This window comes from Salvia splendens, chromosome 10 (genome assembly GCF_004379255.2).
Source record: "Salvia splendens isolate huo1 chromosome 10, SspV2, whole genome shotgun sequence".
Classification (NCBI taxonomy): domain Eukaryota; kingdom Viridiplantae; phylum Streptophyta; class Magnoliopsida; order Lamiales; family Lamiaceae; genus Salvia; species Salvia splendens.
The window spans coordinates 9,236,551-9,260,175 of NC_056041.1; the positions used below are offsets into that span (position 1 = coordinate 9,236,551).

Here is a 23,625-nt window from a genome sequence, read left to right on the forward strand (position 1 = left end):
ATCAAAATGACAAAAGTGGACTTTTATTTTGGGACGGAGGTGTAACATAAATGTGAGTTTATAAACGAAATAACCTTAGTTATCGGTATTCAACTAGTCATAGTTCATTTCGCTTAAAAAAAGGTCTTGGTATCAACGAGGTGTGAAAATACACGACTCTTTACATCATAAACCAATTCGATAAATTCATGGCAAAGACTTCATGTGGATTATCCCCATTTCGTAGCTTAGTTCGATATGTCAAAAATGGATGCTGCCTAAAAAGTGCTGAAAATACTAGTGTATAGAGAAGCACGTTTTATTCTCCCCGGCTTAAAACAAATCCCTTTTTTTGATTTTTTCCAAGGCAGTGTAATGGTCAATGATTGAATATGTGGACTAACTTATGACATTTTTTTATTCATCCACATTTTTAATTAAACCGAGTTTGCCATATTGAATTTCACAATTTATCTCTCTTACGTACGTTATTTACATTTAAAAACATAGTATATAATTTGAAACATATATAAATGCTTATTCAGTATTCGAAAAATGGAGGCTGAGATTCCAAAATAATGAGTCTAAATTATATAATTGTTTTAGTTTTTCGTCACATATAGTAAGTTCAAATTGATAATTATAAAAGGAAATAAAATATGAAAAGTGATAAATTTGTTGAATTTGTAAAATGAAAATGAGCCAAACATCGAGATGGACCCTTCCACGTGACGTGAGTCCTGGCCAGAATATATGTTGATAACCACAAAACTATAGCCTACAATTGTGTTAGGCTAAGAGAAAATAAAATTAATGTGTTAGGCACACTTTAACATACTTATAATATGTAGAAAGAGTTTAATCTTATAGTATAAAGGAAATCTAATTGTAACTAAGTTGTGGTAATAGTCACATGTTCATATATTGAAAGTTGTGGTTAGTTAAATTTATAGAATTGCTTTTCTAACTACAAAATCAGCTTAGTCAAAAGGGGATGAACGAAATCTTGAAAGCAAGCTTGGCTCCACATGTATTCCATGATTACCGCTAGTCCCTTTCATTGAACAAGTAATTAGTGGCCCATTAACAAAGATAGGGTATTAATCATTTTTTTTACCACTGAGAGCTCCTTTTCGAAGAAAATATTAATTGGATTAATCAATCTTTTTAGTTCCCAACTTCTCTTTTATTTATAACTTTTCCAGGGAAGAAATTCAGAGCTCAAGACAAATAAAATTGAGGTTAGTTGTTGGATTGCATGCTTCTACCATTATCTAGAGAATTTGTATTTAAAACAATGAAGTTATATTTATTTTTCCAATTTGTTGTTAATAATCAACTATGACTAAAATCCCTCCAATCTTAAAATAAAAAGCGTAACGTCAGCATAATTTGGCTAAAAGAGTGGGTTGGATTTTACTATTTAATACAAACTCGTAGGCTATTATCGACTGGTAATTTAACCGATTTGAAATATTAATAGAGTACTTAGCAACTAATCTCATGTCCCATCCTAACCTAACTGAATTCAATAGTATGGTCGTTGGCTTTCAGATAAGCATGACAATGTTTTTTTTAAAAGTAACCACATATTTTATCAAGTACATGCAAGACAACTCTTGCAACTACTATAGGTGCAATTTAAATTAGTGTTCACTATTAACATAATGGTATCACAGTTTTTTTTTAATATTTTTGAAGTATGGAGCATTGGAACTTAATTAAAGGTACTGAATAGCAGGATGTAGGATTAATTAGGACTTGGTTTGTTATCAATTATATTGAAACTATTAATTATGCGTATCCCAATCATATATAGTGACAATTGCTTTATATAATAATAAAATCATTAAACAATTATCTCATACTATATTTTATTGCTAATCCGTGATGCATGTTTTATTTCCCAGCATCAATTATATATAAGATGCATTTTTTCTTCTTATAGGCTTCTTTTTCCGACCATATAATAAATATATATATACTTTAATTCATTGTGTTACCATTTTATAGATAAGAGAGTGAAAGGGGTCCCAATCCTGTAGTACTAATATTTATAAAAAGGGATCCAACTTTACACAATTTGTACACTTTTCTTGACCTTGTGAATTTCATGCACCCATATAGGTCATAACCTCTAACATATAACCACCTCCATAAATCCAAGCAAAAATCCCTATCTACAAATCATCCCCTTACCATAATTCATTTTTCTCACTATACACAAAGAAAAAAAATCAAGAAGATAAGCCAAAAAATACAATGGGGAATAGTTTAGGAGGAAGTAAGAGTGCAAAAGTAATGAAGATGAATGGTGAGACTTTCAAGTTAAAGACTCCTATTCGGGTCGGGTCGGTCGTGGAGGGCTACCCGGGCCACGTCTTGCTCGAATCGGAGGCGGTGAAGCATTACGGCGTGAGAGCCAAGCCGTTGGAGCCGCAGCAGCAGCTGAAGCCGAAGCGCCTCTATTTCCTCGTTGAGCTGCCGAAATTCCCCGAGGAAAAGGGCGCGAGGAGGGTAAGATCGGGAATTCACATGGGCGCGAAAGACCGGCTCGAGAGCCTGATGCTGGCGCGCCGGTCGGCTTCGGACTTGTCCATCATGAAGCCGCCGAGCATAGACAAAAGTGGGGGCGGCGGAGTGAGGGTGAGGATGAGACTGCCGAGGGCGGAGGTGGAGAGGCTGATGGCGGAGAGCAAAGATGGCGGTGAGGTGGCAGAGAAGATTGTCGGCTTATGCATGACGAAGGAGAAGAATGTGCATTTGAATGGAGATCGCATTAATTCTCGCGAGGTTAGTTTTTTACGGCATTAATTTTTTAAAAAAAATATGACTTAATAATCTGAAAATCTAGCCACAGATTGAAATACATTAGATCAAATCATCCCGTGTCAGTTTTAGATACCAATTAGATTTTTTAAAATCTATTTAAAGTTTTAGATATTTTTAAATCAATTTAATTCACAATATGTAGATCGTTTTAGTTCATATCAGCATTTTACGATTTACAATACATTACACGATATTGGGGTGAAATTAGTGTAATTTTGTAAAGGTTCAATTTGTATTGTTACACAATTACATAAGTGTACCTTTACTAAAAAAGTGGCTAATTATATTTATATCATGGTGGTGGCTAACATTTCCTTTTGCTATAGATGATGAGCCGCCCATTATATCTCACAAATTATGCGTTCCAACTTCCAGCGCTGCATTATATTTTATTTACTAAAAAAAATATACTTGTATTAATTAACTTCAATTTATATACTATGCTTGCATCCAGCAGGAATTATCTGAATTTAATATTGGGGAAAACTTTAAACAGCCTTTTTTCTTCACCTTTTTTTCTACAGTGTTTTAATGAATTTTCTCTATTTTTAATATCATGTTTATCGGATTTGGTTTTTAAAGGCATAAATTTTCGTTCCTTATGATTTTCCTTTGATCACTTGAGGCAGTCTTAATTTGTTGATCATCTAGTGAGCTATACAGTAAAAGTGAGATTATGTAATAATTGTAAAATAATATTTCCGTACGTTTTCTCTACAAGACATAATTTTTAGAAGTTCAATCTTCTTCTTCTATAGAAATTGTAAAAGTTTGACGATTTAAGATTGTCAATGGGAAATCGAACTTGTAGTCAAACTAAGTTGGCTCTTACATCCAACGTTTTCACACGTAACAAAAAAGTTAAAAGAAGTTGTTGGTTAATTGTTATATAATTCCTATAAATAGTAAATATTAGTACTAAAAAGCTAGAAGGTGGAATATTATTATAATACTCCATATTTTACGTTAATCTATTCAGAGTGCACTCATTAATGGAGTACTCATAAAAATATATTGGAAAGTTAGAGCGTTCAATTTTATTAATGTTTTATTACATTGATCTATTTAGATCAATGCACTCATCAATATAGTTTGGTATCAATAGATAGCTTGGAGTCAAGCCAATTATTTTCTTTTTCAATAGATTGGAGATGTCAGCAGTCATCTAGTTAGTGGGATTTAGCTGCAATCTAGAAATATATCAATACCACAAAACTACAAAAAATAACAACCATATAATATATATGTGACTAAGATTTTAGCAACATAATTAATTGGGCAAGTAGTAGATGACATGGACCCAGAGGAATTTTGGGCCACTCGTGGAAAATAATTCATCAACGATACTGGAATAAAACAACATTTTAATGTTAAGAAATTGAAACATTTTTTTCCTTTTGGTTGAATACATAGTGGTTGTTCCTACTACTATAATTTTATTTAAAAAAAAGTTCTAACTTAATCTCTGGTATTGCAGAAGCGTGTTGGATTCTTACCTACGAATGAAGGAGAGATCCACCATATTGTTATGGCGTCATAACATATACAGTATATGTATAAATCGTTAGTCTATTTTATGATTTATATCTCCAAATTCCCATGTAACAGTTTTCAGCAACAAATATGATCCTGTTAAATTGTGTAAAGGGTCCGATTTTAGATGATGAAAATAATGTTTAGTACAGGTGAATTTTGAGAGATTAGATTTTCAGATTATCTTCTTAAATAATCTAAATTACTATCATAAATATCCCATCTATGTCAGTTTGTCACGCTTCTTCTTGCTCTTATTCTTATTCTTATTTAAAGTTCTAAATTTCTAATCATTATTTATAATTTTCTCGCTCATAAAATAACGTTTTATAAAAAAACAAAAACTCCTTTTTTTTTATTACAAGAGAGGGCACGGCCATGAAAATAAACAATTAAATAAAATCCTCAAATCAATTAAACAATTAAAATAGAGTTACCTAAACATACGCGTACACATACAACTGGTCACAATTATAAAGTAAAGAATGTCTCATGAAACAAGAGTAAACAATTAATCCTACATAATTTCAAACTGTGTGATCATCATTATTCTCTAGTTAGTTAAAAGTGGAGCCAAAATTAAAACGATTGTATTTGAAGTCATAACTAATTTCAATTGTGAGAAAATGACATTTCCAAAATTAAATAAAGACCATACAAAAGTATCGTTCTAAAAGACTTTAATTATCAAATACATGAAGCTAACAACTACCACCTATATTAAATTACTCAAAGTCAGTTAATTTTGTTATTATATGTATATTAGGCGTTTTTCTATTTGCATGCTGTCCTTTTTAATGCTAATCCTGGTAAATTCTCTAAAAATTCTGTCACATATCGACTTGGTGAAAATCTCATCTAATCTATATAAGTGTGGATAACCATCCCCTCCCCCTTATAATGCATTTTAAGGGGTAAGTGACTCATTTCTAATATGGTATCAGAGCGGGCCCAAGTTGATGATGATTTTCTCTTTATCTACCTCATAATGGAAGACCGATGTCCTTTCCGGCCCACATCGATGATGGTTCTCTTATCTCTTGCATTGCCTATCCACGTGATGGAAGACCGATGTCCTTTCCGGCCCACACGTGAAGGGCGTGTTAAATTCTCTAAAAATTCTATCCCACGTCGACTTGGCGAAGATCTCATCTAATCTATATAAGTGTGGATAACCCTCCCCTTATAAGACATTTTAAGAGGTGAATGACTCATTTCTAATAAATCCCCAACTTCTTTTCACTAAACAAAATTAAATACTATATTTAATTTGTTGAATTATTCTACCCCATAAATAAGCGTCGAAAAGTCAATTATAAGAACAAAATTGACCCTTTAAACTAAATGCAGCTTTTGTTATATAGTACTCCACTTACTATAGTACGAGTATATTTTCAAAGTACTCAATCTATAAAACATTAGCCACTGAAGACTTTGTTATCAACTTTTATTACTTTTAATCCGGTATTATTCTATACATTTTGGTGGTGTTCGGTTAGCAAGATAAAATAATATCAAGATACAATCTAGGATTGAGTTGTTAGATTATTTTAGTCATATGGGATTAGCTATGACTAATTATCCCATGATTATCCATCTAGGATTGAGTTGTAGGGTTGAATCTTATGAACCAAACACACTACAAATTTAATCTCGGTTACAATCTTACCAACCGAACACCCCCTTTGATTTGATTGTCATGTACTATACTAAAACTTCATATATCGTGTTATGCTCTCTTTTTTTTCGTCAATTTCAATCGCTAGGCTAATTTAATCTAATTATAAAATGACACCCTAAATGTCACATTTGGGATGTCATTTAATTTTTCTTTTTCATTTGGAATGTTTTTTTTGGATATCCCACCCTTAATGACACATATCTTAATATAGAAATATCACTCTCTCTCATTTGTCTCACTCTTACATTATCCACTCTCCACTTAATTTCACAAAATAGCACTGCATAAAATCTCATAGCAAAAAGGAAATGCTCCACTTAGGATGAGACAGAGGAGGTACTATTTATTAAGTAACAAACATATAAAAAATTTGTGTACATGCTATCAAACAATTGATATACTCCATCTGTCCCACTGAAGATGGCCACATTTTTGAGTGGCACGAGATGTTAGGAAGTGTTGTTAGGTGAAATAAAGTAGAGAGGAAAAATGTAGTTAAATATTTTAATGAGGAGAGATGAGAGAAGAGGTTATTTCCAAAATTGGAAAGTAGTCATCTTAATTGGACAAATAAAAAAGAAAAAGTGATCATCTTGAATGAGACGAAGGGAGTATTAAATAAGGAGTATGAAATAGAGAAATAGTACCGATCTGTCAATTTCCAAGCCCGAGCTACTGCCAATTGAATCGCCGACGGCGATGCGAGCCGAAAAGCGTGTGGTTATGACGACCGTGAGCCATGAGGCGTCGTTGCAACGACACCGACAAAGAATAGGGCGTCAGGACCTTACGATTAACGTGTGATTCCCCATCTCGCAATAAGTCAAACAAACCATACCCTTGAATCCTAAAACTGGGAGAAATTATAGTTAAGAAAAGGGAGGAGAAAGAGGAAATGACCGGGTTGGGCCAAGGTTTAAGTGTTTGTTCTATTTGGATATAACTGAGTTGGACGAGAAATAAATGAATTGGGCCATATTTATTGAGTTAGTGGGCCTGATATTATTTGTTATGGCTTGGGATTCAATTTATGTTTTTTTTTTCTTTTATTAAATTGTTTGTACTCGGATCTAATTTATTCCAAGTAATTTAATTATTCTAATGAAATTAATTTTTTTTAAACTGCTCACAAAGTAATTAAAGAATGACATTAAACTCTATAAGTGAGATACTTCTTTCGTCCGCCATTAAATGTCTCATTTTTCTTTTTTCGTTCGTCCGCCAATAAATGTCACATTTCACTTTTACTATATTTGATAAGTGAACCCTACATTCCATTAACTCATGTCACTCATATTTATTATAAAATTAATATATAGAAGTAGGCCCACATTCCACTAACTTTTCTACACACTTTACTACATAAAGGCAAACAACTTCTTAAAACTCGTGCTGGTCAAATATGGAACATTTAATCACGGGCGGAGGGAGTATAAATTAAGATAGGTGCATAATTCTTGGGAAAATATACTCCATCCATCCCCCAAATAATGTCCCACATTGATCCGGCACGGTTTTTAAGAAATGTAATGAAAAGTGAGTTGAAAAAGTTAGTAGAATGTGAGTCCTACTTCTATATATTAGTTTTATAATAAAATGTGAGTAGGAATGAGTTAGTGGAATATGAGGTCCACTACAAAAAATGATAAAATGTGAAATGAGACAAATTTTGTGGGACGAATGAAATTGAAAAATGAGATAAACTTTCAGGGACGAAGGGAGTATAATATTTTTTGAAATGTCTCAATTTAGTTGAGTAGTATTTCTATTTTAATAAAAAAAATAAAATATCTAATTACTCTTATATTATCCTCTCCTATATTCTTTCTCCTATTTTAGCTTAACTTCATTTAATACAGTATAACTTTTTAATCTCCGTGTCCAAAAGATATGCTTCGGCGATAGGATGAAGTGGCAAATAGTAACACGATTGATAATTTCCTATACATAATACACAACAATGCTATATGTAAAAGTATAAGTGAAATTTTTTATAGATATGAGTTACACCAATTTTTCAAATATCGAAAAGGAAAAGGAAAATGATTTATAGACATAATGACATTGTCATAATGAGGTTTAAATAGTAATTTCATATTATATTTCATTGTTGATTAAATTTATACAAAGTATATATACCTTGTTGCCCCTTCCTCATATATATATCCGATTGTTTGTATATGGAAGCATTAAATAAGATATTGGATAAGGAAAGCTTGATTAGGGAAAATATATATGGAAGATATGAATATGGGTTCTCATATTCTTTATTAATTGCCAAAGTCAATAGAGATAAATAAATTAATCAAATTCTACCTATATTCTATCCCTCCAAGAGTTAATTTTTTTCCTTTTTTTAAAAATATTAAAATTCTTAGTATAATTTATTATACTATGCAACAATAAAAGATTGATATATGATATGTATAATAATAGTTTCATAATTTTATTAATTATTTAATTTCCAAAATATAAATTTCATTATGTTGAAGCTCAATTAAAAAATAATCACATGTTTTTGCTCATCTATTTAGTATTTCAAAACTATATGGTAAATATTTTCTTTTATGTTTAAATATTGGAATTCCTATCTCAATTCACTCGAACGTGCAACAAATTGAATTTGATATAAGATACTATATTAATACTGATTGAGTCTACGGCTATGATTTTGAGAATTTTATTATTTTGATTTTAATTCTTTGTTTTTAAAATATTAATTTTAAATTCTTATTTATTTTAACGTTGCAGTTAAACATCGATCTAAATAATAATCACGTATTCTTATCTCAACTATTTAATATTTTAAAAAAATAAAATTATAGTATATGATATATTAATAGTACTAATTGTGTTTACGACTTTGATTTTAATATTTTCATAATTTTGGTTTTATTTCTTTACTATCCAAAATATTAATTTCTTCAAGTTCTTAATGTTTGTAAGATTACATCGAACTTCAATTAAAAAATAATCACATGTTCTATTTATTATTTTAAAGCTATATAGTTAATATTTTTCTCTTTTATTTCTACAATATTAGAGTCTTTAGCCCAATTCACTGTAACATGCAATAAATTAAATTTGATATATAATGTATATTAATACTATCTAAGTTTACGATTTTAATTTTAAGATTTCATAGCTTTAATTTTTTACTTTTCTAAATATTAGTGTCTGTAAATTCATAGTTTTTGTAATATTACATACGAACCTCGATAAAATAAATAGTTGCATATTCTTAAATTATTTATTTACTATTTTATTCACTTCCTTATAAAGTAAATATTAGTGTTCTTAGCTTACTTGACAATAACATGCAATAAAATATAATTTGATACTATAAGATATATTAATACTAATTATGTTTAGGCTTTTGATTTTAATTATTTATTTTAGAGCATGCACAACGGTGGACGCCGGCCCCGCGTCCGTCCGCGCCGCTGGCTAGGACGAGGCTCACCGCTGCTGCGATCGCACCGTGCCAGCGAGCAGGCGACGTGGCGGCACGCGATTGGGCAACGGCTATTTTATTTATTTAAAATTCGTTATTTAATTTTTAAAAATGATAAAAAAAAAATATATTTTTTCCAAATCACAAAAATATGGCCGTTTTTTTGCCCGTTTTTCTGAATTTTTTTTCCCTCCAAAATCATCTATAAATACACACATTCATCATCCATTTATCACTTCAAATCATCTCTCATTCATAATTCTCATACAAACTATCAACACATTCATCCCTCACTCAAAACCTCAAATGGATTTCACCCATCTTATGGCGGAAGCGGAGCGCGAAGAACAAGAATACTACGAACAACATCGGGCCGCTTACGAAGCATATGTCGCGGCGAATACCCCCGCTCCTCCTCCTCAACGAACTAGATCAACTCGCCGCTACATCCATCATGACCGGGAGGGAGCTCACGAAAGGCTCGTTGCCGACTATTTTACCGACCAGCCGCGGTTTTCGGCAGATTACTTCAGGCGCCGTTTTCGCATGTCAAAGCGCCTGTTCATGCGAATTGTCAACACATTGTCCGCACGTGTTGAATTCTTCCAAACAGGTCTAGATGCAGCCGGCCGACAAAGTATCACGCCGTTGCAGAAGTGTACGTGTGCCATCTGACAACTCGCTACTGGGCAAGCGGCCGACCTCTTCGACGAGTATTTGCATGTCAGTGAGTCCACTGGAATCATTTGTCTAAAGAATTTTTGCGAGGGCGTTCGTTCAGCTTTCGGTGATGAATTCCTTCGGGTACTCACCACCGATGATTGCCAACGGTTGCTTCGTCTTCACGCATCAGTCCATGGCTTTCCCGGAATGCTTGGCAGCAATGACTGCATGCATTGGAGGTGGAAGAATTGCCCGACTGCTTGGAGGGGGCAACACTTAAGCGGTCACAAAGGCGGCGGCCCAACACTTATCCTTGAGGCGAATGCGTCGAATAATGGAAGAATCACTTGAAGAAGATCGATGCCGGGAGGCGGAGGAAGCCGCGCCGCCCCAAAGACGCTCCCGAACTTACATCCATCGTAACCTGGAGGAAGCTGCCGCAAGGTTAGTACGCGACTACTTCTCCGATAACCCGGTTTGGGAAGATACCTACTTCCGTCACCGTTTCCGCATGCGGAGACCGCTATTTCTCCACATCGCAAATACATTGGCAGCCCGGGAAGAGTTCTTCCAAGAAAGGTTCGACGTCGTCTGCCGTCCCAGTCACAAGACGCTGCAGAAATGTACTGCAGCAATCCGTCAGCTTGCGACTGGACAAACGACGGATGTGTTCGACGAATACCTCCAAATTGGATAAAGCACTGGGAGAATGTGCTTGATCCAATTCTGCAAAGGCGTCCGGGCAGCCTTCACCGACGAATTTCTCTGGAAGCCAAGCACGACATATTGCCAGTTTTTGCTCCACTTTCACGAAGAAGTGCACGAATTCCCCGGGATGCTCGGCAGCGTCGATTGCATGCACTGGAAATGGAAGAATTGCCCTGTGGCGTGGAGGGGATCGTACACGAGCGGACACAAAGGCACCCACCCCACCGTTATACTCAAGGCCGTTGCCGACTACCGGCTATGGATCTGGCATGCATACTTCGGGGTCCCCGGATCAAACAACGATGTAAACGTGCTCCACCAATCCGACCTCTTCGCCGAAGTTTTAGATGGTAAAGCGTCGGCCATCAACTTCATCGCTAACAACCGGCGGTATAAAATGGGGTACTATCTTGCCAACGACATCTACCCGAAGTGGCCAACCTTCGTGAAGACGTGCTGCAGGCTTGTGAACGCAAAGCAGGCTCTTTTTGCGCAGAAGCAGGAGGCTGCTCGCAAGGATGTGGAGAGGGCGTTCGGGGTTCTCCAAGCGCGCTTCAACATTATCAAAGCCCCGACTCGTACGTGGTTTATGGAGAGTATGGTCGACATCATGTATACGTGCATAATCTTGCACAACATGATTGTCCAAGACGAAGGACCTGAGGCGGGAAACTGGTTCGACCCTGAAGCCCCCGGAAGCTCTACCGCAAGTAGTCCGCCTCGCAGTGGAGTGCATCCGTCTATACAAGAACGGTTGTCTATTCGAGCAAGGACACGTGACTCTACCGCCCACGCCCAACTCCAAGATGATCTAATTGAGCACATTTGGGCAAAATTTGGCAATCGATAGACGCACATCATCGCCGTTCTTCTGCTTCTTTGAGCTTTAAAGATTTTGAATTTAGTGAGGGTGAGCGGAAGAAATTAAATTATGTATTTTTCATTTTTTAGGATTTTTAATTATGTTTTTTTATTTTTTAAGAATTTTATGTTGTAAATTTATTTTATTTAATGAAATGTGTTTTTATTAATTGAATTTTTTGGAAATAAAAATAAAAAATGAAAATGAATGAATAGTAATTTAAGAGATGGTTAAGAGACAGATAAGAGATGGAGGGTTGCAGGTTTTGTCCCTTAGTTAAGAGATGGAGTAAAAAGTACAGTGGGGCCCAAGAATAGTAATTTAAGAGACGGTTAAGAGACGGATATGAGAAAGCGTTGCAGATGGTCTTATGTGCTCCTTTTTATGTTCTTCAATTTCAATCACTATGGTAATTTAATCTAATTATAAAATATTTCATTAGTTTTCATTAGTCCAATTACAGTTTATAATTATTTATTTTTCATTTTTCTAATATAGCAATATAAAGTAGTGAAATTAATGGAACGCAATTGGAAATTGAAAAAAATGCGGAATTGATTTCCAACCGAAAAATATTTAAGTTTTCCGCTCACACGTTCAATGATTAAGAAGTATAGGACTAGTTCACGTAAATGGGCTTTACCTCAAAAAGGCTTTTAACTCTTCTTTCCAAGCTATAAAATCGAGGAAATTTCATAACCTTATTAATAAATTACTATCATTTTAATTAGGTTATTAGTCTTTCGGTCAATTATAACGCAATCGAAATCTAATCTACCCACCGATTTATAATTTAGATCGTTTAGTCAGTCAAATAAAAATAATTACAAATTTTTTTTAAATTAACTTTAACTTTGTCATGGGCCAATTGGAGATTCCTCATGAGTTATAAATTCATTTAGACCGGATACATCTAAGTGAAATGGGTTTTCCTAAAAAAAGAAAGGAAAAAAAATAGAAAAACACAAACAAATAGTATTTCTCAACTTTTTGTATCAATTTAAAATATTGATAAAATATTTTATATGTATGGTGTAATATCCCCGAACGTGATGCTAGCGCTATTGCGTGATTGTATATATCCCCTATTAAATTTGCTTTTCCATTAATGAGTGTATCCCAAGTATTATCCAATGGGTTTAATTAAGATTAGAACTTGATGTTATCCATATCTAAATAAACATTACTCTCGATGAATAGGGTACATTACTGTAGTTTTTTTCGACCTTTTACTCTTGAGTACATGTATCATGTATGCGTGCGAGTTTGTACAAATGAATCTTGTAGGAGTAATTGTCAAATAAAAGTCTCATGTTTTTCATATTTTGAGTTTAGTTTAGGTAACGATAGTGTCGGTATTAAATGTATCATTATGCTAAAAAATATTATGAAACTAATGCCAAATAGAAAATAAACCTACCAGATATTTGACTTTTGAGTAATTCACTCCTTTATTGACTTCAAGGTGGGCCTCAATTGATTATTAATCCATTGCCACGTTATATATGTATAAATCAATTTCAATATTAATTTTTTTATACTCCATATCATCCAAGTTCTTGATATAAATCGCACGTTATTTATAATTTGTAGGAAATATGAGATACAATAAAATGAAAAAGGGCCAAGATATAGAGTTAAACCCCATTCAATTAAATTTTCTTAAAAACCATCAAATTGTCAATATTTTATGCAAAAATTCTAATATTGACCTTTTGAAATCTTGAACGGTGACGCTTATGATCAAAAGACTTTTTTTTTCTTTCTATATTTCGTACTTCACCAAGTCAAGTTCTAAGCTGCAATATTAGAATTCCACATTTATTCCGTGGATGTGAGAGTTGAATAATTATAACATAAATATGGAAACTAACATACGTTTGGTTGGTTTACAATTGATAAACAAATTTCAAACCCCCCCAAAAAAACCTTTCGTCCAAGTTTCATTCTTTCATGACATTGTAGTATTTAATATCAAAGCCACGACTTTATTCTTTTGGAACATCAAATTCTCCACTTCATTATTCCAAAACAAGAAGCTCCGATCAATTCTTGCTCACTTCAAAAATAGACCAAGATGAAGATCGTGATGATGTTGAAGAGAATTGCTTTGATTCTTGTCATTTTTCTCACAGCAATGGCGGTGAAGGGAGACAGCTCGAGGCTGGTAAAGAGTGGTGTTTTAAATAACTTGCTTGAAAACCGGCTACCGAGAGGGCCGGTGCCTCCCTCCGGCCCTTCTTTTTGCCATAACAAGATGGATCCTTCTAGTTATAATGGTGCAAAATTTCAACAAGATGTTATTTGCCCATGATCATCTTGTATTTTTCTATTGATCTTGTTCTTATTCAAATTCTTATTTATATATATCATGTGTTTTGATTCATTGTGTTTCTTCATATCTGTATATGTATGGAGAAATTAATCTTCTAGTAAGAAAAATGAAACAACGAATATTGGTTTGGGGATTCCATTGATGTAGTTTCAAATTATAAGAACTAGAGACTAGAGAGAGAAGAAAGCAAAAACAGTGAATCTGTTTAATTTTTGGAATACGCTAGTGGGCCTTTTTGACAAGAATATGGAGGCCCGAGCCCAAACCATTAAAACATACAACTACTACTACTTGGCCCAAATAAAATAATACTCCTGCCATTTAATTTTTTCAAGAAAAAAAAAAGATTTCATGGATTTATAGAAATCAACGAAAGATATATAAAGTCAAAAACACTGATTAAAGTACTACTTTACAACAACGGTCAAGATCAAATTGTCTGTTCTAAATAAAACCATAATTTATTATACTACTTAACATTTTTCCGGTTGAAGTCTTTGTCCACAGATAGTGGAGCACTTCATTCTTTTACAATAAAATTGTCAAAGTATCGACCATAAAAGTTCAATGACAATTTTTCTGTTGAAACTTGAAATAGATACACAAATTTCAGTACTTGATAGTTTAAAACTTGAAAGCATTTATATTTAGGGGTATTAAAGTATATATCCATTTTGGATATCAAAATTGTTTTACAAGAAAATTAATTCTTGCTATGTTTAGTGACAAAATTGTTACTCAGAAAAAACTGAAAAATGAATAAAATGTATCTTTAGGTTCTTTAATCTAATGGCATCTATTTATGCTATAAGGCAATTGATGAATATTGAAATCTAACTCTTTTTATCGGAAAAGATAAATGTGTTTTAAAATCGGTAACTACAAAAACCAATTATTTTTATTAATACATAATTTATAAATATTTATAAAGCTAGGCTTCTGAAAAGTTGCCTAGTTAATGGAAGAATTTATTATTCAGAAGCACATAGTTGTACTCATAAAATAAATAAATAAAATTGATGAATGCAAAAAAGAGATGAGTTGAACTATTTTGGAACCATATTGTGGTTGGTGAAACCATGCATAAATGTGGTATGGTAGTAGGTACATAGTTAAGTAAGAAAAGAGAGAAAAAAATATTTGAAATTATGTAATGGATAATGACATGTAATGATAAAGTAAAAGAAAAGAATAAAAAAATTGTCTCAAATAATACTCCATAAACTATTTTAATGAGAAGGATTAAAAAAAAATTAAATATGACCTATTTGAGAAGGAGGGAATAGTATATGTGATTCCAATATGCCCACGAAGTCACGACTCGACACCACATTCCGATTATTGCAATATTAATTATCTAATAATACTCCTATTATCAGCTGACCCCATTATTGTGTGATATTCACTACAAAAAAAGGCACGATTTACTGATGGAATCAGTGACGGAGAGATATCATTCTTTAATTATTGGTGGAATTAGTGACCGTATGTATTTATGCATATAATAACATTTTCTTTTTATGATAGTGACGGAATATGCGTCTGTAAATTGTTTTATTTTATTTTTAGTTTTTGTTTTGTAATTTTATAATTAGTTGCACACTATTTCGTCATTAAATATATTTGATTTTTTTTTAAAATTCAATTGAGTGATGGATAATTGTCTGTCACTAAAATTTATTTTATTTTATTTTTTTAAAATTAATGGCAGACTATTTTGTCATCAAAATATATTTTTTTTAAAAAAATATTCCAGTTTAGTGGCGGATATAATTCCGACTCTAAACATTTATTTTATTTTTATAGGAGGAAAATTGATCATTCTAATGAGTTGTGTAATGGAACTCTGTTGATAATCACACGTTTTGGTAATCATGTTTTCGAGGCGAAAGTTTTGATTGGTCATAACGTTGGTGAAAAAGTTTTGATTCCTATAATTTCTTTAACTTCTGATCCAAAATTGTCATTCAAGTTTTACGCACTGTCAATTCCCTTTGACTATTGTCTCATGAGTGATTTAATTTGAAATATTTTAGTACGCAACCGTTGTGATTAAAGACATTAAGGTTACTATTGTTAATATTTTAATTATAATATCCGTGTTCCAAATTATTCATCATTTTGTATTACCATTTGCATTATGGGTATATAAAGAGGATAATATGGAAGCGATTGATAAATTTTTTTATGTCAACGTATAGATAGAAATATTTAAGTGTGCAAATGTGATTATAAGAATTTTGTATATGCTACATAAGATTACGTAAATATATATTTCCACATGCATACAATTTATTTTTTGAATACATATGTTTTGTTGATTAAAATTAATGAACTATTTATTTATTTAAATTATATGATTTTTTCATCTCATATCCTCATTTGCACATATATTTTCTTTTATTTATATATCTTATTCTAACTAACCCATTATTTATCATTAATCTTGTATCTCATGTTTATCATTTATTTTATTTTATTTTACTCCACTCATATCATAAATTAATATTACATAAAATCGTTTGCCAAACATAAATATTACATTTCTCTTTTTATTACTGTTTATAATATTTGTAATCCTTTATAATGTTATGAATACTTATTATAATTAATATATTTTTTAATCATAAATATTATTAATTCTCTTTATCCTCTTTTTCTTTATTTTCTTATCTTAAAATTTAACTTCATTATTTAAAAATCTTATGCCCCGTGCATAGCACGGGTGATAACACTAGTTATAACTAATGTCAAGGAAATTGGAAATTATAATTTTTTTTAAATTAAACTCCGACTCAAAACACTTATTTTATTTTTATAGGAGGAAAATTGGAAATTATAACTACTGTCAAGGAAATTGGAAATTATAAATTTTATTTTTTTTACTCTAAACATTTAACTCGGCACCTAATGCAATAATGTCTACGCTCCTTGCCGTTGGGACAAAGGGTCCGTCATAATATTTCAGATTTTATTATTATTTTGTTTTATTTTATTTTCAATTTAGAACAGATTTAATTATTTACTTAGAATCAAACTCAATTTAGCCCTAGCGCGAGAGCGCCACCACCAATTCTTCTTCCCTCCAGCGCCAGAGCTACCACCGCCACTTCTTCCTCCCTACAGCGCGAGAGCCACCACCACCACCACCATCACCATCACCATCACCATCACCATCACCATCACCATCACCATCACCACCTCTTCTTTCTCCCTTCAGCGCGGTAGCGCCTCCCGCTCGACCATCACACAGATCCGATTCGGCCACCGCGCAGCTTCGATTGAACTCGGTAAGCTTTGATTCCCCTTTCCTACTGTCGAATCATCGATTCATCAGCTGTGTGTGATTTGTAGGAATTTTTTCTATTGTGGTTGTGAGGCGTGAGCGGCCGGTGATGGTGGCTGACTGAAAGAGGCGGCTAGTGCAATCGGCGAAGCCAGCTGCCGTTCGCCTCTCTATTTCCCTGTCGTGAGTATCGCATCTCTCTCTCTCTCTCTCACACACACACACACACACACACATTTCTGAGTGTGCTTTCGTGGAAAACAGATCGTTGCTGAGATATTTTCTAGATTTTGATTGATGAATCGAAAATCTAGATCCATATGAAATTACTTTTTGCATGATATTTCAACTGTTATTGACAACCACGTGATTCAACGATAGCTTTATACAGTTTTGATGATTTTTTTATTGTGAATCGTGTTATAGTTTTATGCTTTGATTGTTTGTGTATGATTAATCTAGTTTGCATACAATAAAGATCATGGTATAAAAAGTTTAGTTAAAATAGAAACATGATTTCACCACTACTCAACCTTGATTTATTTTATCGTGAAACATGATGTATGGATAGCAGGAAACTCCTTTGGTAGAATAACTGTGGTTCATTTACAAGTAATAAAGTTAATTTATGGAAGCTGAGATTGAGATTTGAGCAACAAATTTTCATTTTGATGAAATGATTTGCAAATTGTGAGTTTTTAATTTCATGGCAATTTTAGCTTTTAAATTGATTGTTTTTTGTTGTAGCCTTCTGAGGTTTGGCTGAAAAGGAAACACTAGGTTTAGTTTTAGGTGTTGAAATGAACTTTGGGCAGTATTTCGATCTCAATATTAGGTGGGATTCTGCCAAACGAAAATATATCAAACAATATTAGGTGGATTCTGCCAAACGAAAATATATCAATTGTTTGATGTTGAAAGAGATCAAGAGACACGTTCTTCTAGTTACAATTGCTTTTATATCTTTGTTGTATACTGCAGCTTAGGTAGTGATCTTCCTCTGCTTTTCACAATAATTCAGCTTAAGAATAATTTGATGGCAAACTCGTGGAGATAATTAACTAATTGCAGTGTCTCAGTGTGCTAGTATGTTTGTGTTATCTCTGCTTTCCAACTTGAACTCTAACGTGCGCTTGCTTCTTTGTCTTCTGCATTTATTCGTTTTCTCTGCATGCCTCTGTTACCCTTTTACGGATTTACCTGTTGATTATGCTCTCAAGTTCAGTAATGATTACCAGAAATAAGTTATATCAATAGGCTATATTTCATCATATACTGGTCAATAGAGAATTTTATCTGCAATATGTGCATTTTCCTCTTAGTAATCATCTTGTTCTAGTTCTATATGTTTAGTTTTGCTTACATTCTTCGTAAAAAGGTGGTCGAACAATCATATCCTTCCAGTCACAGGGATGTGAGCTTTAAGAATACAATACACTTGAAGATATCATGGACCTGTATCTGGCATACTTGCAAGTAAAGTTCTAAACTTCTAATATGTTTAAATTTGGATCTATATTTCCATTTCTTTTCCCTTTTCTTAATTCTTATGATGGGCATGAATGTTCCATATTCCTTACAGAAAAAACTCTTGGTTCTGATGTTTTCTCATGTATAACATTCTTATTGATTCCATTATTCAAGATCGTCTATCGATGGCTAGTTTGAGTCGAGTCAGTCAATTTTTTATTCCAAGATAATATGTTTGTATTGCAAAGTTTTCATTCTACCCTGTAGATTACTTTCAGTTTCACCATAGTTTGTTGCTAATATGTCTACTTTGTACTTAATAAACTCCTTTTTTTTCAGAAATTGTGGAAAAGCTATCTGTTTCTCATCCGTTTTCAATTTACACTTTCTCTGCATACAGGTAAGCGTAGTTAATCCTGCCATGGATAAAGCATTATTGCTCTGGGAAAAGTTTGCTGTTGATGCATGAAGTGGGAAAATACCAGAGGATATACATTATGAGTTGGTGCTCCTTGGAGCATTATTCCTCGTTCACTACTTCGTGTTCATAATGACAAAAATTTCATTTTCACAATGAACAGTAGCGATGCTGCATCGGGTTGTTCTTGTATATGTCCAAATTAGTAAAAAATGAGTTTCACCATACCACTCCATTAAATTAAGTGATTCTGTTTCAGGCAACACAGCAGCAGTAGCTCGTCTCTTGGTTCAGAGCACTCGTCTATCATCAAAACTATGCAGTAAGTCATCATTTTCTTCTAATACCTTGTGCTACAACAGCTTTTATCCAAATCATAAATTTTTCTTATAAAACTTTAGAGCATTGTTTATTCTCCTCCTTCTGCACCGGCTTAAAATTGTACAATTTCTTAGAGACCAACTATCTATTTTGCTGCTGTCTTCTTGGAAATGATATGGAACTCTGCCTCGCTATCTGTTTGCTGCTATTAATCATATGTTGTTCTTCTCAAAATCGAGAACCTGTAGATAAAGGCGCAGAAGTTACAAGAATCAAATATGCACAAATCTAGAGTTTGTCTTCTGTATGAGCTATGATGCTGACTTGCAGTTTCCTTTCCATTGCAGTTGCACGAAACGTTGGTGTCCTCGTAGATCAAGTGGAAGTCAGGATCCTAATTTTGTTACTGGAATCAAGGATTAGTGATATCTTATGAAGGTTTAGGTGTATAAACTTGATACGATGTAGTATTTCTTTTTGAACGTCGTAACAGTACACACTTTTGTTGCTTGTTATAACTACTACCAACATTTATCCCTATTAATAATATTTTTTGGGTTTAATGTTTATTTTGTATATTTGAATATATTGTTTATTTATTTTAGGTTTTTTTAAATTAGTGTGTAATAATAATTAAAAAAATAAAAATTCATCCAAATGCCAGATTAGTGACAGAATAGGACGGTCCCTAATATGTAAATTGTAAGAGCATCTCCACTAACGGCGTCAAAATCGCGAAGCCGATTTTTTGCCGACGCCGGTTCTGACGCCGAACCATTGGAACCGGCGTCGGCGAAATCGGCGTGGCCATGCCGATTCGCGCGATGACGCCGGTTCCGACGCCGATCCTCACGGCGCCATTGTGGGTCCCGGATCGGCGTCAAACCGGCGTCAGATTTTATTTTTTATTTTTATTTTCTTTTGAAAACACTATACATACGCGCTTTGAACGTCATTTTCATTCGCACCACTTGTTTTAACGAGTACTCTCTCTACCTTACTTTCTGTTCAAGATCAATAACGAGCAATGGAGAACAACTACGAAGGTACTCCAGTGACTCCCGGGGGATGGTCTCAGACTCCCCCGCCTCCCGGTGTAGGGTCTCAGACGGCCCCGACTCCCGGGGTAGGGTCCCATACTTCCCCGGCTCCTGGGGGAGGTGGTTGGCCTCCGATGACCGGGTACTACAACATGTACCCGTGGCAACAGATGATGCCGGGGTGGGCACCCGGCATGCAGCCCCCTATGCAGATGATGCCGGGGTGGGCACCCGGGATGCAGCCACCGGCGCAGCAGATGATTCCCCCGGCGCAGGGGACGCACGGGGGGGACAACGCCTATCGGCCGACTTTTGATTTTTCCACCGGTTCTTCGCACACATCGACCCCAACGGATGCACAGTATACGAAGACCTTCTCCTTAGCGGACTTGGGTTTTGATATGAACGAGGTTCTGGAAACTCTCATTCAAAGCCAGGGAGTAGGGCGGGGTAAGAAGAAGGGCAAGGCCAAGAAGGTCGGCGAGTCGTCGCAGCCGGAGGCGGAAATCTGGGGCCGGAGGAAGTGGACGGATGCGGAGAACGTTGCGGTTGCCAAGGCGTGGGTGAGTGTCTGCGACGATCCTCTCGTTTCGAACAACCAGAGGATCGTCAACTTGTGGGCCAAGGTAGCCGCAGCCTACATGGCATTTTGCCCTGAAGGGAGACCGTGCACCGGGGAGGAGGTCCGGAAGTGCTGGGACCGAATCAGGTCTGGCGTCTCTCGATTTTCGGGTTTGTACGCCAACGCCCTCCGCATGCAGACCAGTGGCCAAACAGAGGAAGACTGCAGGAGGATTGCGGAGAGAGCCTACCCCGATCCGCAGAAGAAGTACTATGAGTTCACCTACTGGAACTGCTACGTTGTGCTCAACGAGTCGGAGAAATTCCGGCAGGCGTCGACGCTGGCTGGCCGAAGAGGCAGAAACTGAACTATACCGGAGATTATAGCGGCAGCAGCGGTGGTTCGACAGACCTCCCCGAGACGGCCCAGGAGGTCCCGACTCCTCGTTCGTTCGGTCGCCGACCTCGCCCGGTTGGCCAAAGGCGGGCGCAACAGGTTGCGAGGGGGGGCACCCCGAGTTCCCAGGGGGTCCATTCGACATCCCCCCTCGGCAGGTCTACCGAGGAGCTCAAATTCTTCGCTCGCCAACAAACGCGCGCTCAAATGGTGAAGACCTTAGCCGACTTCCAAGCGGCGGTGGACCCCGAGGTGAAGGATTTTCTTCGTGTATTGCTCCAGAGCCAGCGTGAAGAATTGGAGGCGATGAGGAGGGACACCGGCGGGAATAGCCGCGGCGTAGGTGGCGACGGAGGCGGCGGCGACGACCGTGAAGAAGCGCTGGGCGACGACGGAGACGAGGACGGCGGCGAGGAGTGATTTTGTTTTACTTTTTTAAATTAATGCACTTTTTAATTTTTGTACTTTTTTTAAAATTATTGTACTTTTTTTTAAAATTAATGTACTTTTTAAGTTTTAATATTATTATTCGAATTTTCCGTATTTGTCTTGTAAATTAAATTCCGTATGTTGATACGAGTGTAAATTAAATTATATAATTGTTATTAGTGATGTGGATAGGTAGTGTGAAGGCTATGTGAGGGCTATTTGATGTCCAGTTGATGTGGCAAGCTGATGTGGCAGGAGAATTGTAGTGCTGATGATGTGGCAGTGTGAAGGCTATGTGATGACTATTTGACGTCCAGTCTTACTGGAGATGCTCTAACACAGATTTAGTGACGGTGATGAGTCAGTCTCTAATATTATGAAACTAGGCAACACAGTTTGTGACGGCCAAGTCCGTCAGTAATTCGGATTTCTGAATGCATCACTGGATAAATTTTGTGACGACAAATTCTGTAGTTGATGTTGCCGTTAATTTTAGTGGCGGACAAATCAGTCATTAATTTTTTTATTGACAAGCTTTTTAACTGCGACCTCTATTCGACGGCAATCTGTCAGTGTTGATGATTAGTGACGGAATTCCGTCACTAAATGGCGAGTTTTTTGTAGTGATTATTATTTGATTTTGCTACATCAGTTTCTATTTTGATTACTACTATAATGGAATAATTGAGAAAATAGAAAAAATAAAAATTTCAATTCTAATTTTAAATGTTATGTACTTAATCACAAGTCAATAACAAAATATGATTTAAATAATAAATGTTCTTACTCATTCAAGATGTCCACCTTTATTTTAAATTTGTCTCACTTAAAATATCCACTTTCTATATTTGGAAATAAATCTCTCTCTCCTCATTAAAATATTCAACTACTTCTTTTTTCTTTCTACTTACTCTACTTAACACTTCCTCCTAAAATTCCATATCACCCTGAAATGTTGACATATTGAGTGGAACGGAGGGAATATATTATTTATTGGGTTAATAATTCTGCAGTACTCCTACCTTCTATTTTATCATTTTGTAAGTGATAAATTTTCTGGTACTATAGTTACTCCTTTTATCCTAAAAAATAAACTAGTTTTACCATTTCCTTCTCCCAAAATTGACCAAATTTAAATATGGAATGTTTGTAACCAGTTACACACCAATAATAATGTGGACTTCACAATTCATTAACTCTACTTATATTACTTTTTTTTTCTCTCTTTTACTTTTTCTCATCTATCTCTTAATTTATTAATTGTACGTTAAACTCGCGTTATTTATAAGTTTGTCTATTTTCTGATGACGGGGATAGTATGTTAGATTTCCAAATTTTATTAATCATTGGCCTATTTATATATACTACCTTGTCTTAAAATACTTATAGCTATCACATATTTTTATTTGCACCATAAATAATGTCCCTTTTCATTTTAAAAGAAAATTATAATACTAGTATTAATTCAATTAAACTGTCTGACATATTCCATCCCGTCTTTGAAACTTTTCACTTATTTTCATTTTCGTTCGTTCCTAAAAAATTGTCACTTTTCATTTTTACTATTTTTTAATGGACCTCACATTCAGCTAACTTATTCTCACTCACATTTTCATTCATTCCTAAAACTAATAAGACTCACGTGCCATTAACTTT

At 34.6% G+C, this 23,625-nt stretch overlaps 1 protein-coding gene and 1 long non-coding RNA gene across 3 annotated transcripts; both read left to right on the forward strand.

Moving 5' to 3' along the window:
* The first annotated feature begins 2,066 nt into the window (after positions 1-2,066).
* Positions 2,067-4,575, forward strand: LOC121750368 (uncharacterized protein At1g66480-like). The gene is made up of 2 exons (XM_042144890.1): positions 2,067-2,772; positions 4,289-4,575. Exons 1-2 carry the CDS (start codon positions 2,242-2,244, stop codon positions 4,349-4,351), a joined length of 594 nt encoding a protein of 197 aa, XP_042000824.1. The 5' UTR covers positions 2,067-2,241; the 3' UTR covers positions 4,352-4,575.
* Positions 4,576-17,084: 12,509 nt separating this feature from the next.
* LOC121753237 lies at positions 17,085-20,111 on the forward strand. Of its 2 annotated transcripts, XR_006040363.1 has the most exons (6): positions 17,085-17,337; positions 17,402-17,516; positions 18,712-18,809; positions 19,204-19,401; positions 19,481-19,543; positions 19,890-20,111. It is a non-coding gene; the product is annotated as an uncharacterized LOC121753237 (long non-coding RNA). The 2 variants fall into 2 exon arrangements; XR_006040362.1 differs by having other exon boundaries at positions 19,204-19,543.
* Positions 20,112-23,625: the final 3,514 nt, after the last annotated feature.